This window comes from Anopheles arabiensis, chromosome 2 (assembly GCF_016920715.1).
Source record: "Anopheles arabiensis isolate DONGOLA chromosome 2, AaraD3, whole genome shotgun sequence".
NCBI classification, from domain to species: Eukaryota; Metazoa; Arthropoda; class Insecta; order Diptera; family Culicidae; genus Anopheles; species Anopheles arabiensis.
This window is the reverse complement of record NC_053517.1, coordinates 107,285,373-107,296,014: the sequence shown is the minus strand read 5'-3', so window position 1 is coordinate 107,296,014 and position 10,642 is coordinate 107,285,373. Positions and strand designations below refer to the sequence as shown.

At 48.1% G+C, this 10,642-nt stretch overlaps 3 protein-coding genes across 4 annotated transcripts in view; all 3 read left to right on the top strand.

Annotated features, from left to right (window-relative positions):
- The first annotated feature begins 35 nt into the window (after positions 1-35).
- Positions 36-1,888, top strand: LOC120896707 (ribosomal L1 domain-containing protein CG13096-like). Its single transcript, XM_040301050.1, has 2 exons — positions 36-843; positions 917-1,888. The coding sequence occupies exons 1-2, from the start codon at positions 161-163 to the stop codon at positions 1,803-1,805; spliced, it is 1,572 nt and encodes a 523-aa protein (XP_040156984.1). The 5' UTR covers positions 36-160; the 3' UTR covers positions 1,806-1,888.
- Positions 1,889-2,140: 252 nt separating this feature from the next.
- Positions 2,141-3,219, top strand: LOC120896710. 2 transcript variants are annotated; one of them, XR_005738453.1, is made up of 3 exons: positions 2,141-2,384; positions 2,441-3,036; positions 3,134-3,219. XR_005738453.1 is itself a non-coding variant. In XM_040301054.1 (2 exons), the coding sequence occupies exons 1-2, from the start codon at positions 2,155-2,157 to the stop codon at positions 2,961-2,963; spliced, it is 753 nt and encodes a 250-aa protein (XP_040156988.1). In that variant the 5' UTR covers positions 2,141-2,154; the 3' UTR covers positions 2,964-3,076. The 2 variants fall into 2 exon arrangements, 1 of the variants encoding a protein (XP_040156988.1); XM_040301054.1 differs by lacking the exon at positions 3,134-3,219 and having other exon boundaries at positions 2,441-3,076.
- A 361-nt stretch (positions 3,220-3,580) lies between these two features.
- Positions 3,581-10,642, top strand: part of LOC120896706 (hippocampus abundant transcript 1 protein) — a 32,248-nt gene continuing 25,186 nt past the window's right edge. Inside the window, exon 1 of the mRNA XM_040301049.1 lies at positions 3,581-4,997. Within this exon, the coding sequence (XP_040156983.1) occupies positions 4,917-4,997 (81 nt within the window). The 5' untranslated portion in view covers positions 3,581-4,916. The remainder of the gene's footprint in view (positions 4,998-10,642) is intronic.

Below are 10,642 nucleotides of genomic sequence, written 5' to 3'. Positions count from 1 at the left end.
GCTCTTTGGGTACGAACGGGCAAACGTCACCCAGCCCGTCCTGTCATCTGAGCTGTCAAAGCGACGTGATCACAAAACAACACGCGCTCCGCATTGTGTACGTGCGAAACACGTGCGTTTTGGATTTTTACCCTAAAAAAGTGTACATTTTACTTTCGAAATGAAAGTAAAACCCATGAAAAAAGAAAAACCAGCCGCCAAGGGCTCGGGTGTGCTGAAAAAGTCCAAAACCGACATCCAGAAGGCGAAGAAAGTCAAGTCCGCCGGACCGGTGAAGGAATCCGCCGCCAAGGTAACCGCTGAGGCAAAGCTACTGGAAAAGAAAAAGGAAGGGAAGCTGGTAAAAGCAAGCAAAACGAAAGCGGACAAGGAGGATGCGGAGCAGGAAAATGAACCCCCACAGAAGCTGGTACAAGCGAATGGTAAAGCGCCCGCAAAGCAGGAGAAAGGATCGAAATCGATGAAGGAAACTGCGAACGAGGAAAAAATGCCTCCACTGAATGGTAAAGGTCCGAAACCCGCGAAGCAGGTAACGGACGAGGAAGATTCAACCAAGCCCGAAAATGAATCCAAGGCGGCTCGAAGGGAAAGAGAACTCAAGCTGAAAGCGTTGAAAAAGAAGCAAAAGAAGTTGGGCGGCAAAGTGGTGTCCAAGGTGTCCGAGGAGACGCTGGCCCTCGTGCCGGAACAGTTAGTGACGAAGGCGAGCTTCCGGAAGCTGTACGAGGTGGTGCACAACAAGTTCAACGAGAAGGGCAACAAGCTGTTCGGGGATGATCTAAAGTACGCGTTGCAAGTCGTGGCTGTGAAGGTGCCAAGGTGCCCGCTGCGGATCTGTCGCGTGTAAGTAGGAGGAAGTCATCGGTGGTGCTGCACCGGTGAAATGAAGCTAATTCCATTTTTTTGCCTTTTCCAGCGCTCTTCCCCACACGCTGGTGCGCAAGGAGGATGAAATGTGTCTCATCGTGAAGGATAACGCTCGCGGCCGGGATGTCGACTATCTGCCCACGCTGCACCACTGGGAGGACAAGCTGAAGGAGCTGTCGGTCGGGTACAACGTGCAGGTCATTCCGTTTCAGCAGCTGAAGCGCGACTACAGTTCGTTCGAGATGAAGCGCAAGCTGGTGCACCGTTTCGAGCGGTTCGTGGTCGACGCACGCATCAGTGGGCACGTGTTTTCGTTTCTCGGCACACAGTTTGCCCGGCGCGGTAAAAACCCAATCGCGGTGAAGCTGGACAGCGACGCAAAGATTAAGGAATCGATTGAGCAGGCGGCACTGGTGCAAACCTTCCGGCAGACTTACAGTGGTCCGGTGACGGAAATTAAGTTCGCCGCCCACTGGATGCCGGTGGAGCAGGCGGTCGCGAACGGGATGGCACTGCTGGAGCAGCTGAAGACCATCTATCCGGGCGGCTGGTTGAATGTGCAGGCGATCAACCTGAAGACGGTGTGCGAAAAGTCGTACTCGCTGCCGATCTACGTCAGCACGATCGATCCCAATCTGGTGCCGGTACCGATCATAACCGGACCGCGGCAGGTGTTTGTGCAGAAGCAGCAGAAGCTGTTCAGCAAGCAGACGGGCGGCAAGTACGAGGTGACCAAGGACGGTGTCGTCCGGCGGGTGAAGAAACCGAGCGCGGATGGTGAGGAGAACAACGAGCCCGATTCGGATGTGGAGATGACGCTGGAAGACTTCCAACCGGACGACGACGATAACTGGGTGCCGTACGATGATGAGCCACCGGCGAGACCGCGTACGGGTGGTCGGCCGCGTCAGCGCGGTCCGAAGATGCGCATCAAGTAGGATGCAATATTTTTTTTAGATTTAATAAAGATAATACTAATATCTGGCATCCCCTGTACATCTTGTGGGATGGAATATATAAATGGAATCGTAACTTACCGATGTGTTTAAATGATGACGAGAGGCGAGTTGAAAGCGAATTCAAGAAAACAATCTGTTCTTGTTCTGGATTTGTCACGGCGATCGATGTTCTTAATCCGCTTAGAATGGAAGCAACTGCCCTTCTTTTTTGTGTGCTTTATGCGGTGTGAAGGGTCGTGAAATTATAAAAGCACCATCGAACCTTTTCGTCAGCTTCATTCTTCATTGAGATCTTGTTTCGATCGGTACTCAGTTGAAGGTTCTAGCCATGACGCACCTTCTTTGGCGATCGGTTTTAGCGATTCTGTGCTGCCGATGCATTTTAGCGCAATCCTCTTCAGTGGCAATTGATAAGCGTTTAGTGTTGTCTTCCGTGTATGATGCCATTCGTGGAAACAGTATCATCGATCCTGCCAACAGCCTCGAATCCGTTGGGGAGGATTCACGCAACAAACGAAACGTGCGATACTACACGTACGACGATCCGACAAACGATGAGTAAGTACGAGGTGTGTGATGCGTTTTTTCCGTCTAATGAGCCTCCTTTGATGCAGTCTTTTCCCCGGGTATGGTGAAATCGTTCATCCCCCACAAGCAGTAGGACCTGCGGCGAAGCAGTGCAAACCGGAACCACCACCGTCGGTGCAGTCCATCAGCATATCGGACCACAGCTGGACCGGCATCGGCTCATCGATCATTCACCTGCTCAAGTATCTGATCGCCGGGTTGGCCATACTGACGCTTCCCGTGCTGCTGCTGCAGGCGTTCATTTTACCGTTGAAGATTCTGATGGGATTAAAATCGGTTGCCGTAGCGAATACGCTCGTGCTCGGAACGTTCCTGTGGAAGTATCTCAATCGGCACCGGATACGGGACGAGGAGGATGATGATGACGATGACGGTGATGATGGAGTGCAGCCGGCTGGTGCCGGTACACCCGATGCCAGCGGGAATGGTATGCTTAACGGGAACGACAATCGGTTCTTTCCCTTCCGGGCGGAGGATTTCGAAAACATGACGGAAGAGGAGATTAAGACGGCGTTGAAACTGTTGCTAAAACGAAATAAACGCTGGTGAAGATGAATGGCGGTAATTGGCTGTTGATATCGATGTTACTTTACTCACCTGGACATCATCGGAAGAGAATTCTGTAAGCAATTTAGATTCAGCGGTTCTGGACCTGTTGCGGTCATGTGATTAAGAAACTGAGGCTGTCGTGGTCTTGACTCGTTCATATTATGTTCTAGGAGCTACTGGATGTTGTACTTTTCCCGGCAATCGTCTTGGTCCAAAGCCGATCTTGGGGCAAGTCTTGGAAAGAAGTGATTCTTCTTGAATTCGTGTAGAGCTGAGGTTATCTTCAGTGAACATTTGGAACAGAAAATTAGAACATGGAATTAGCTATACCTGTAAAAAGATCAAGCTTTTATAAGTTCAAAACAGCAGAAAATTCAACAAAAACGTCTCTAAACACTTAAAAAATAAACTAAATTAGGAACAAACTTCTTCGACGATAGCGCTGTGAAAAGTTTCATTTACATTTCATCGATGGCTGCATTTTTTGAAGAAACAGACCACAGTGCTTGGTCCACCCATCAGTTGAATGTCCACGACACAACTCCCACTGTCCAACCGAACCGTCAAGCGCTTCGGATCGTAATTCCTTTGCACTCTCGCCAAAAGCCTTCACCCACTAGCGTAAGTGAGACGGCACGACCCCTCCCCCAAAAAAACCCAGGCGCGCTACTCGAAGTGTGTGCATCATCTGCACGGGCCATGTAAAATATCCAGCCGAGAAGTGAGAAAAATACGTGTGGCTGTGGCGGTGACGGCTGGCTTCAAAAAAGTACGAAGGTATTTGCACGCGCTGAAGGTAAACGGGATTCGATTGTGTTGTTTGGTGGTTCTTGTGCCCTGTTAGGCTTGCTCTAGCCAAGGAACAGAGAGACCCACACATACAAGCCAGTAGACGCACGCACGGTTGGTTGAGATATTTGCAGGGGAAGAGCAAGAAGTGTCCCGCGAGTGAAACAATACACCCAACGCGGGCACAAAATAACCCAACTTGGATGAAATTAATATCAGCTACGAAAGAACAACAGCAGTCAGTGTGTGCCGTGTGTGTGTGAGTGAGTGTGTGTGAGTGGTGGTGTGTGGGCACATTGCCACTGTTGCGTTCTCCATTGGTGACACGGTTTTCTAGAAGTTCTGTCGCCGTGCAGCACGGCATCCATTGCGCGAATTTCGTTTCGGAATGCCTGTGTGTATTGTACGATGAGTGATTTATGACGGATTGGCTCGTTTTATATCCGCGATTGTCTGGGCGGTCATTAAAGTGGTGAAATCCTCAACAATAGTTGCTCTGTGAGCGTTTGTGTGTGTGCTGTGTGCTGCGGCCGCTCGGGAAAATGCCACGATACGTGTAGTGGAACAAAAAAAACCCCGTGGGTGATCCATTCTATGTACGTTCCGGGCCAGCGGTATTGAGGTGATGTCGAAAATTCGCTGCGAACTAGCCGGATCCAATAAACACAGTGCGCACATCGCATCCGGCAGGGAAGAACGCATCCGGTCCGAGTCGGGAGAGCTTCAGGGAAGCGCTTAAAATAATTTCCGGGTTTCCAGGGAGACGAGAAGAAGACAGTAGTGTGGCTGAGCAGGCTGCGAAAACACACGGCCGCGTCGATATTAATTCACACGAAACACGCGGCAGGAAACGCGCGGTACGAGTGTGAGTGTGTGTGTTTGATTGCACAGGTGCACGAGTGACACAGTTGGTGGGGGGGCCTTCGTCATCCTCCGTTCGCGGTTCCATATCATAAACAGTAGGCCGAGAAGCAGCAGCAGCAGCAGTACGGGTGGCCTTCCCCCGCACAGCGGAATCGAATATTTACGTTGTTGTGACATTTCGGAGCGGACACGATTGGGCGCGACAGGATACGGCTGCTCGTGGAGAACGAGGCGGAGGAAGAGGAAGAGGACGACGAGGAGGAGCAGCATCGGCGGTACGGCGGGGTCTACCAAGCGAACATGACGAAAAAATCGCTAAGGAAACCGATCATGGTGCTGCGGAGCCGCAAGACGGCCATCATCAAGGACGGCGTGATAACGGTAAGCCGATTGTGAACCAATTGTGTCACTAAACGTGTTTTTGTTTTAGCTTTTTTAAGGGTTGACGAAAAAAACAAACCGGGGATGGAAAAGAGTATAGAGAGTTCCGGTTTTCCATAAGCAACATGTTTGTGTGTGTTTTCGGCTGCATCGATCGACCCGGCTTACCGAACGGAACAATCGAATTAATGCAGGGCTGTGGTGGAGCGTGGTGGAGTGTGAACCCTCTTGGGGGGAATTTTAGCTACCACCCTCCTTCCTTCGACTCTAATCGGTGTCTGCCAAGCTGCCGTTTGGGGGGAGGAGTACGTGAGACACACCACTGCCCAAGACAGTTTGTGGGTACGTAAGCGTACTAATGCAATTTGCATGAATCGACGCAAAAAACGCAAAAAAAGCAAAACCGACCACAATCTGTTGCCGCGATGACGCGAGCTGGAGCTGGACAAACGAAACCCGCAAGCAAGGGCGAAACAAAAACCGTACAGCACCGTCGGTCGCGCGGCTCACCTTGAAAAGAAAGAGAAACCGTCCACTTAGCAAGCGAGCGTACAGCAGCAGAGAAGAAATGGCCGAAGCAAGAGGGATGCAAAACCTATTTTCTACGTTTTGCATTTGGAGTTTTTAGAATCGGAACTATTCCCGTGTTCCGCACGGCTCGATCGACGTCAAGTTTTGTTGCAATACGCGTCAGTAGTAATTAAAGTACAATTGTAACGCTAGCACGGCGGAACAGCGGCCATTAATTGATGCATCATGCGCGATCATGCTGCTGCCGTTGTTACTGATGATGATGATGATGATCTTCGACACGATTCGATCCGTTGCGTCCGTTTCGGACAACGAACAGAGGGACAGTTACCACCCAGGGAGGGAGGATTGGTGGTTTGCTTTTTGGAACCGGTTTTTACGACGGATCCTCTTCGTTTTCGCTCTCTTCAAAAGCTGCTTCTAGTGCGTTAAAAGATCACGGTTCAGCAGTACCGGTAGATGGATGATTGCTTTCCAAGTAAAAAAAAAAAAAAATACCCAAAGAAAAAACAATAAAACAACGAACCACCGTAGGTCCATGATAATCCAAGAGGAACAACGAAATAGACGTGGAAAGAGAATGAAGCAAACGAAAAAAAAAAAAAACAACAACAACACTGAAACACACACACACATGCGTCAGTTGCGTCTTGTGATGTGGTACTTTCTACTGGCCACCACCTTCCAACCGCAGCCTCATGTCCCCCCGATTACAGAAGCTGTAGTATGCTCAGCTGATCAGGTCCGAAGCATTCGATACGTTGGGCCTGTTGGGTTGCCCTCGAGAAGATCGCACGAAAGAGGACAGACAGGGTAGTGGACGTACATGAACTTGACCGTGATAGTTAGCTGCGGGCTTGAACTGTCATGGGCAACACCGGAGGTACGTAATGATAGTGGATTATCGCCTCCTTACCCCAACCACCCGTCAGGGCTGCGTGTTTACGTGACCCTGTCCAGGTTTTGCTTGGAGCAAGTTTTTTCTAAAGGTGGTGCTAGATGCGTAACCCTTTGCCATAACAGAGCCAGTGCGGTTTGAAGCGTGTCTGATGTGGGTTGAGCGTTTGTTTTGAAGTTCAAAATTGATGGGTAGCTAGCTGAATTACCTATTTAGATGGATCACATTAACAAAAGCCTGCATTACTCGTTATCTCCTTTCACGCTCGTAAAATGAGAGCGAGTCTGATGTGTGCGCAAGCCATTTTTGGTCGGCCGGGAGGAATCCGGTTTCCCGGGCTTGTAAGCTGGTGATGGTGTCGCCGAGCTCAGTTGTCGTGTAGGTCAGTGTCAGTGCGTTTGGAATCGCGAATGGAGAGCATTTTTGTTCGTTTATTGTTTCAACCGTAAGCATGCTGACGGTTGCCTTTTTCCAGTTCCTTTTCTTTCCCCACTCGCAATGCGGTGATTTTTAATGTTTATTTTCATTTTTAGCCATGTGCCTTCTGACAATATGAATGTCGTTGGACCGTTATGCAAAGAAAAAGATTGCCTCAGAAAACGACTTCCAATCCATTGGACGGATCTTTCGCCACACATCTGTCCGACACACGTCATCAGCAAGGAGGATTGTACGAATCTTCTGGGCGCGTTGGTCTGTGGAAATAGCATTCGGCACTGTTGCTTCTGGTTGTGTTTCTGCCCGCCAGCAGAGCAGCAGCTCTCATGCCATCAAACAAACAAACAAACAAACGTACGAAAGGGAATGCTTTTGCAGATGGACATTACGTACGGCAACGGACACCGCCCGTTTTCGAAGCTTACGTAAATTTAGCAGACCAACGTACTTGGGGTTGCTCGAATGCTTGGATTTTGTTTTAGTCTTATCTTGGGAAACAGTCTTTGCGACCAAATGTGACCTATTTTTCGCATTTGGTTTCGTTGGCAGGTTTTCATTTTCTTTCTCTCGTGAGGTGGCAGTTCTATGCTTTCGGCAGTTATATCTAATACTTCCAGCGAGATTATTTTTAGGCATTTTAAAGCAAATGACAAGATGTTTTCCTCTGCTTTAATATGTTACTGATCAGTTTATGTTGCAACTCATTAGTGAGGCCTTAGGAATTCTTTTTAATTACACTAAGCAGACGCTAAATAATTGGAAAAACTCTTTTTCAATACAGCCAAACAGGACTGCAAAAGATGAACGCTCCAATTATAGTTACATTTTTAATTAAGCCCAGCTGCCCGAAAGCGACTGCGTTTGAAGGCTTCTCAGAAATGCATTACTGCAATTAATTTGCATGTTAATGATCTGCATCTGATGGTTCCATATCGGACTCAACTATCATTCCCTATCTTTCCCTACCTCATCACACGTGTCAGACGGAAAAATGCTTAAAAGGTCAGACTGTTTTTTTACCCCCCCCCCCCCCACTTTACCCACACACATCCTTGCCTGCTCTACTTGCTCATTTCGCTCGCAGTAAGTGGTGCCAAAACCGGACAAACATCCTGTGAAATCGATTGGCATATCCAATCTCTGCACATCAATCGGACCCCGGGCTCGCTGTATCGTCCCCCTTGATTGAGCCCCAGCGGAAAGCTGAACCGGAAGCAAACAAATGGATTTTTAACAACATAGCTCTACATGCCATGACCTATTTGCGAGGACGGTGGGGGGTTTTGCTCTTTTTTTTCTATTATTTTGTTCCACATTCCCCCTCCCCCGATCGAGATGTTGGGATGAGATTTGCACAAGCCCTGGGCAGCGAGCATCAGCGAGCCTACCATGTGCTTCTGATTAACACCGTCCGTCCGTTCAATCGCGTTCGCTCACTATCACGGTTATGTTGCGAAATGGTTGCAAACGCGTCGTGTGTGTGTGTGTGTGTGTGTGTGTGTGTGTGTGTGTTTGATGGCTTGCAATTTCAATTATCAGCTTCTCTCGATATCGTTATCAGTGTGGTCAGTGGCGTGAGGGATGGGAAAAGGCGCCCCAGCAGCGGTCGAGGTACAACTTTTGGCCATGTCACGATGCTATTATTCAATGTAATAATTCATCCCTCTGAGGCAGACGATACCATCCTCGTCCGTGTGTAGTACGGCGATAAGGGCCGAATGGTTGGATTTATCATGTTTAGATACCCCTTTTTGTGTGGTCCGGTTTTGTGTAACGATTGAACGTGTCCTACGATCGATTAGTCATGTTTGTACGCTCTGTATCGTTGCTGCACACAAAATTGACCAATTATTGATTTTGTCATCGCTTTAATTGATCAGCTCTTTGGTTGTTTTATCTCGTTTTCCGCTTTTTTTTGTTGCATAGTGCCGGTGCGATAGGAAAGGATTTCTATATTAATTCACTTTTACTATGTTAATCGCATTAAAGCTTCTTTGAAAGTAGCTTCGGTGGAGAGTCGCGTTGGCTTCAAAGCGAATGTTACTAATTAATTGAGTTGATTACGGTTCCAAAGTTGGGCTGATCAGCTCAGTCAGGCGCTGTGAGTGTGAGCTAGAGATGAGAAAAGCATAATTGATGTACCTTTTGAGAGTTGAAAGTTACTTTCGGCGTATTTTAGGCATGTCGGAGAAGGATTTACTGCGAATTGTATTTCAATTGTATTAATTTAATATTTCTAGATGATAGAATAGGTAATTTCATTTCTTCTCGAACAAAAAAACACTTCTCCGTGCCAGATGTTAGATACCTTCATACACCTGGGAAGCTACGGTACGGTGCTAAATTTTGCATGCTTTTCATAATCCTACCGCACTGCTGCTACACTGTAACTGCTAAATGATTCCAATCCGTTGAGACTTTTGCACATTTTTTCGGCCAATGAAAAGTGTGAAAATTTGCACCCACAAAGTGTGTCAAAGAGCGCGTCCAAGCTCTCTCCTGCTGCAACACCATCTGCCTGTTTGTACCGTCATCCATACCAAGGAACGGGGTTTACCATTTTAAAGTGACTTTTATTTATTAAACCATTTGCCTTGCGGGTGTTATTTATAGCGAGGAGAGCATTCTGCGACAACTGGCTGCCGGGGCTGTCGCTATTGATTGAGATGAATTGAAATTGATCAACACATGTGCTTGTTTGCGTTGAGTTGGAATCATTTTCCTTCCCGTTTTCATTTCGTAAATATTATTCACCCTTCGGGGCTTTTTCCTCAGCCGTCCTTGTTTATAGTTAATACGACGAGGCGGAGATTGGCGAAATTTCCTATGTGTTTGGGCTTGAACCGCAGACAGAAGTTTACCCTTCTTTCACTCCCAGTGCTCTCCCAACCTGCTCTTGTGCAACGCGAATGCAATTGTTGTCCGCTGATTGAATTTGCATGGGTGCACTTTGGTTGTTTGCGTGTCCGTGCAACGGGTGCAATTGCAATTTTTCTGCTGCTGCCCTGTCTCGCCAGTAGCCGGAGACGTGATCTTGAGCTATCGCTAGAGATGTCACGTACAGAGCGAGCGTCGTAGGGGTTAGAGTAAAAGTGATTTCTGAATGCTAAAATATGAAACGATTTAATAGCGTGTAAGGGTTGTTGTTTCGGTTTGATTGCAACATGCAAATAAAATAGTTACTCTCAATTAACTCTTGCCCCTTTTTTGTGGCTCATCTTAACAACTCTAATTCAGATTGTTCAATTTAAAGTCAAACGGACGGAGAAAAGGAGGACATCTTGCGATTAATTTCCTGCCCCGTGTGTCCCGCAATACAGTCTCGTTCATTTATGCTTGCTGGACAGCGTAATAATAACAAAAGGAAGAAGCGCAAAATCGAAAGATGGCACACAATTTTGCATCTTCGCTTATGAAGTGGCGACTCGTTTGTTCGTGCGTTCGTTCCGAGTTGGCAGCGGGGTTGATCACTTTATTGCTCCAGCCGAGCTTCTGGTGGTCGAGTGTTGGGCGAGTTCAGCTAATTTATTGTCACCTTCTTGTGGCAGTGACACGCCGGGACGGGTGGCAGGCAGGCCGGGCATCGTGGTTTCCCGCGTGCCACCGGCCTGTTGGTCGCTGACGTCAATTGTAGTTCGGTTCGCCATCAGTGTGTGTGTGTGTACTGGTGTGGCTGAATGATTGTAGGGCTTTATTTGCTGTGGCGGGTTTTGAGTTGAGTTTCGTTGTTGGTCTCGTGGTTTTGTGCACATTGTTGCGTCGCATTGTGTACGCACGC

Excerpts from the sequence above, each read along its gene's own strand:
- LOC120896710 (XM_040301054.1), top strand. The coding sequence starts at position 2,155 with ATGACGCACCTTCTTTGGCGATCGGTTTTAGCGATTCTGTGCTGCCGA. Across the intron at positions 2,385-2,440 it reads GACGATCCGACAAACGATGA|TCTTTTCCCCGGGTATGGTG; the intron begins GTAAGTACGAGG and ends CCTTTGATGCAG.
- LOC120896707 (XM_040301050.1), top strand. The coding sequence starts at position 161 with ATGAAAGTAAAACCCATGAAAAAAGAAAAACCAGCCGCCAAGGGCTCG. Across the intron at positions 844-916 it reads CCGCTGCGGATCTGTCGCGT|CGCTCTTCCCCACACGCTGG; the intron begins GTAAGTAGGAGG and ends TGCCTTTTCCAG.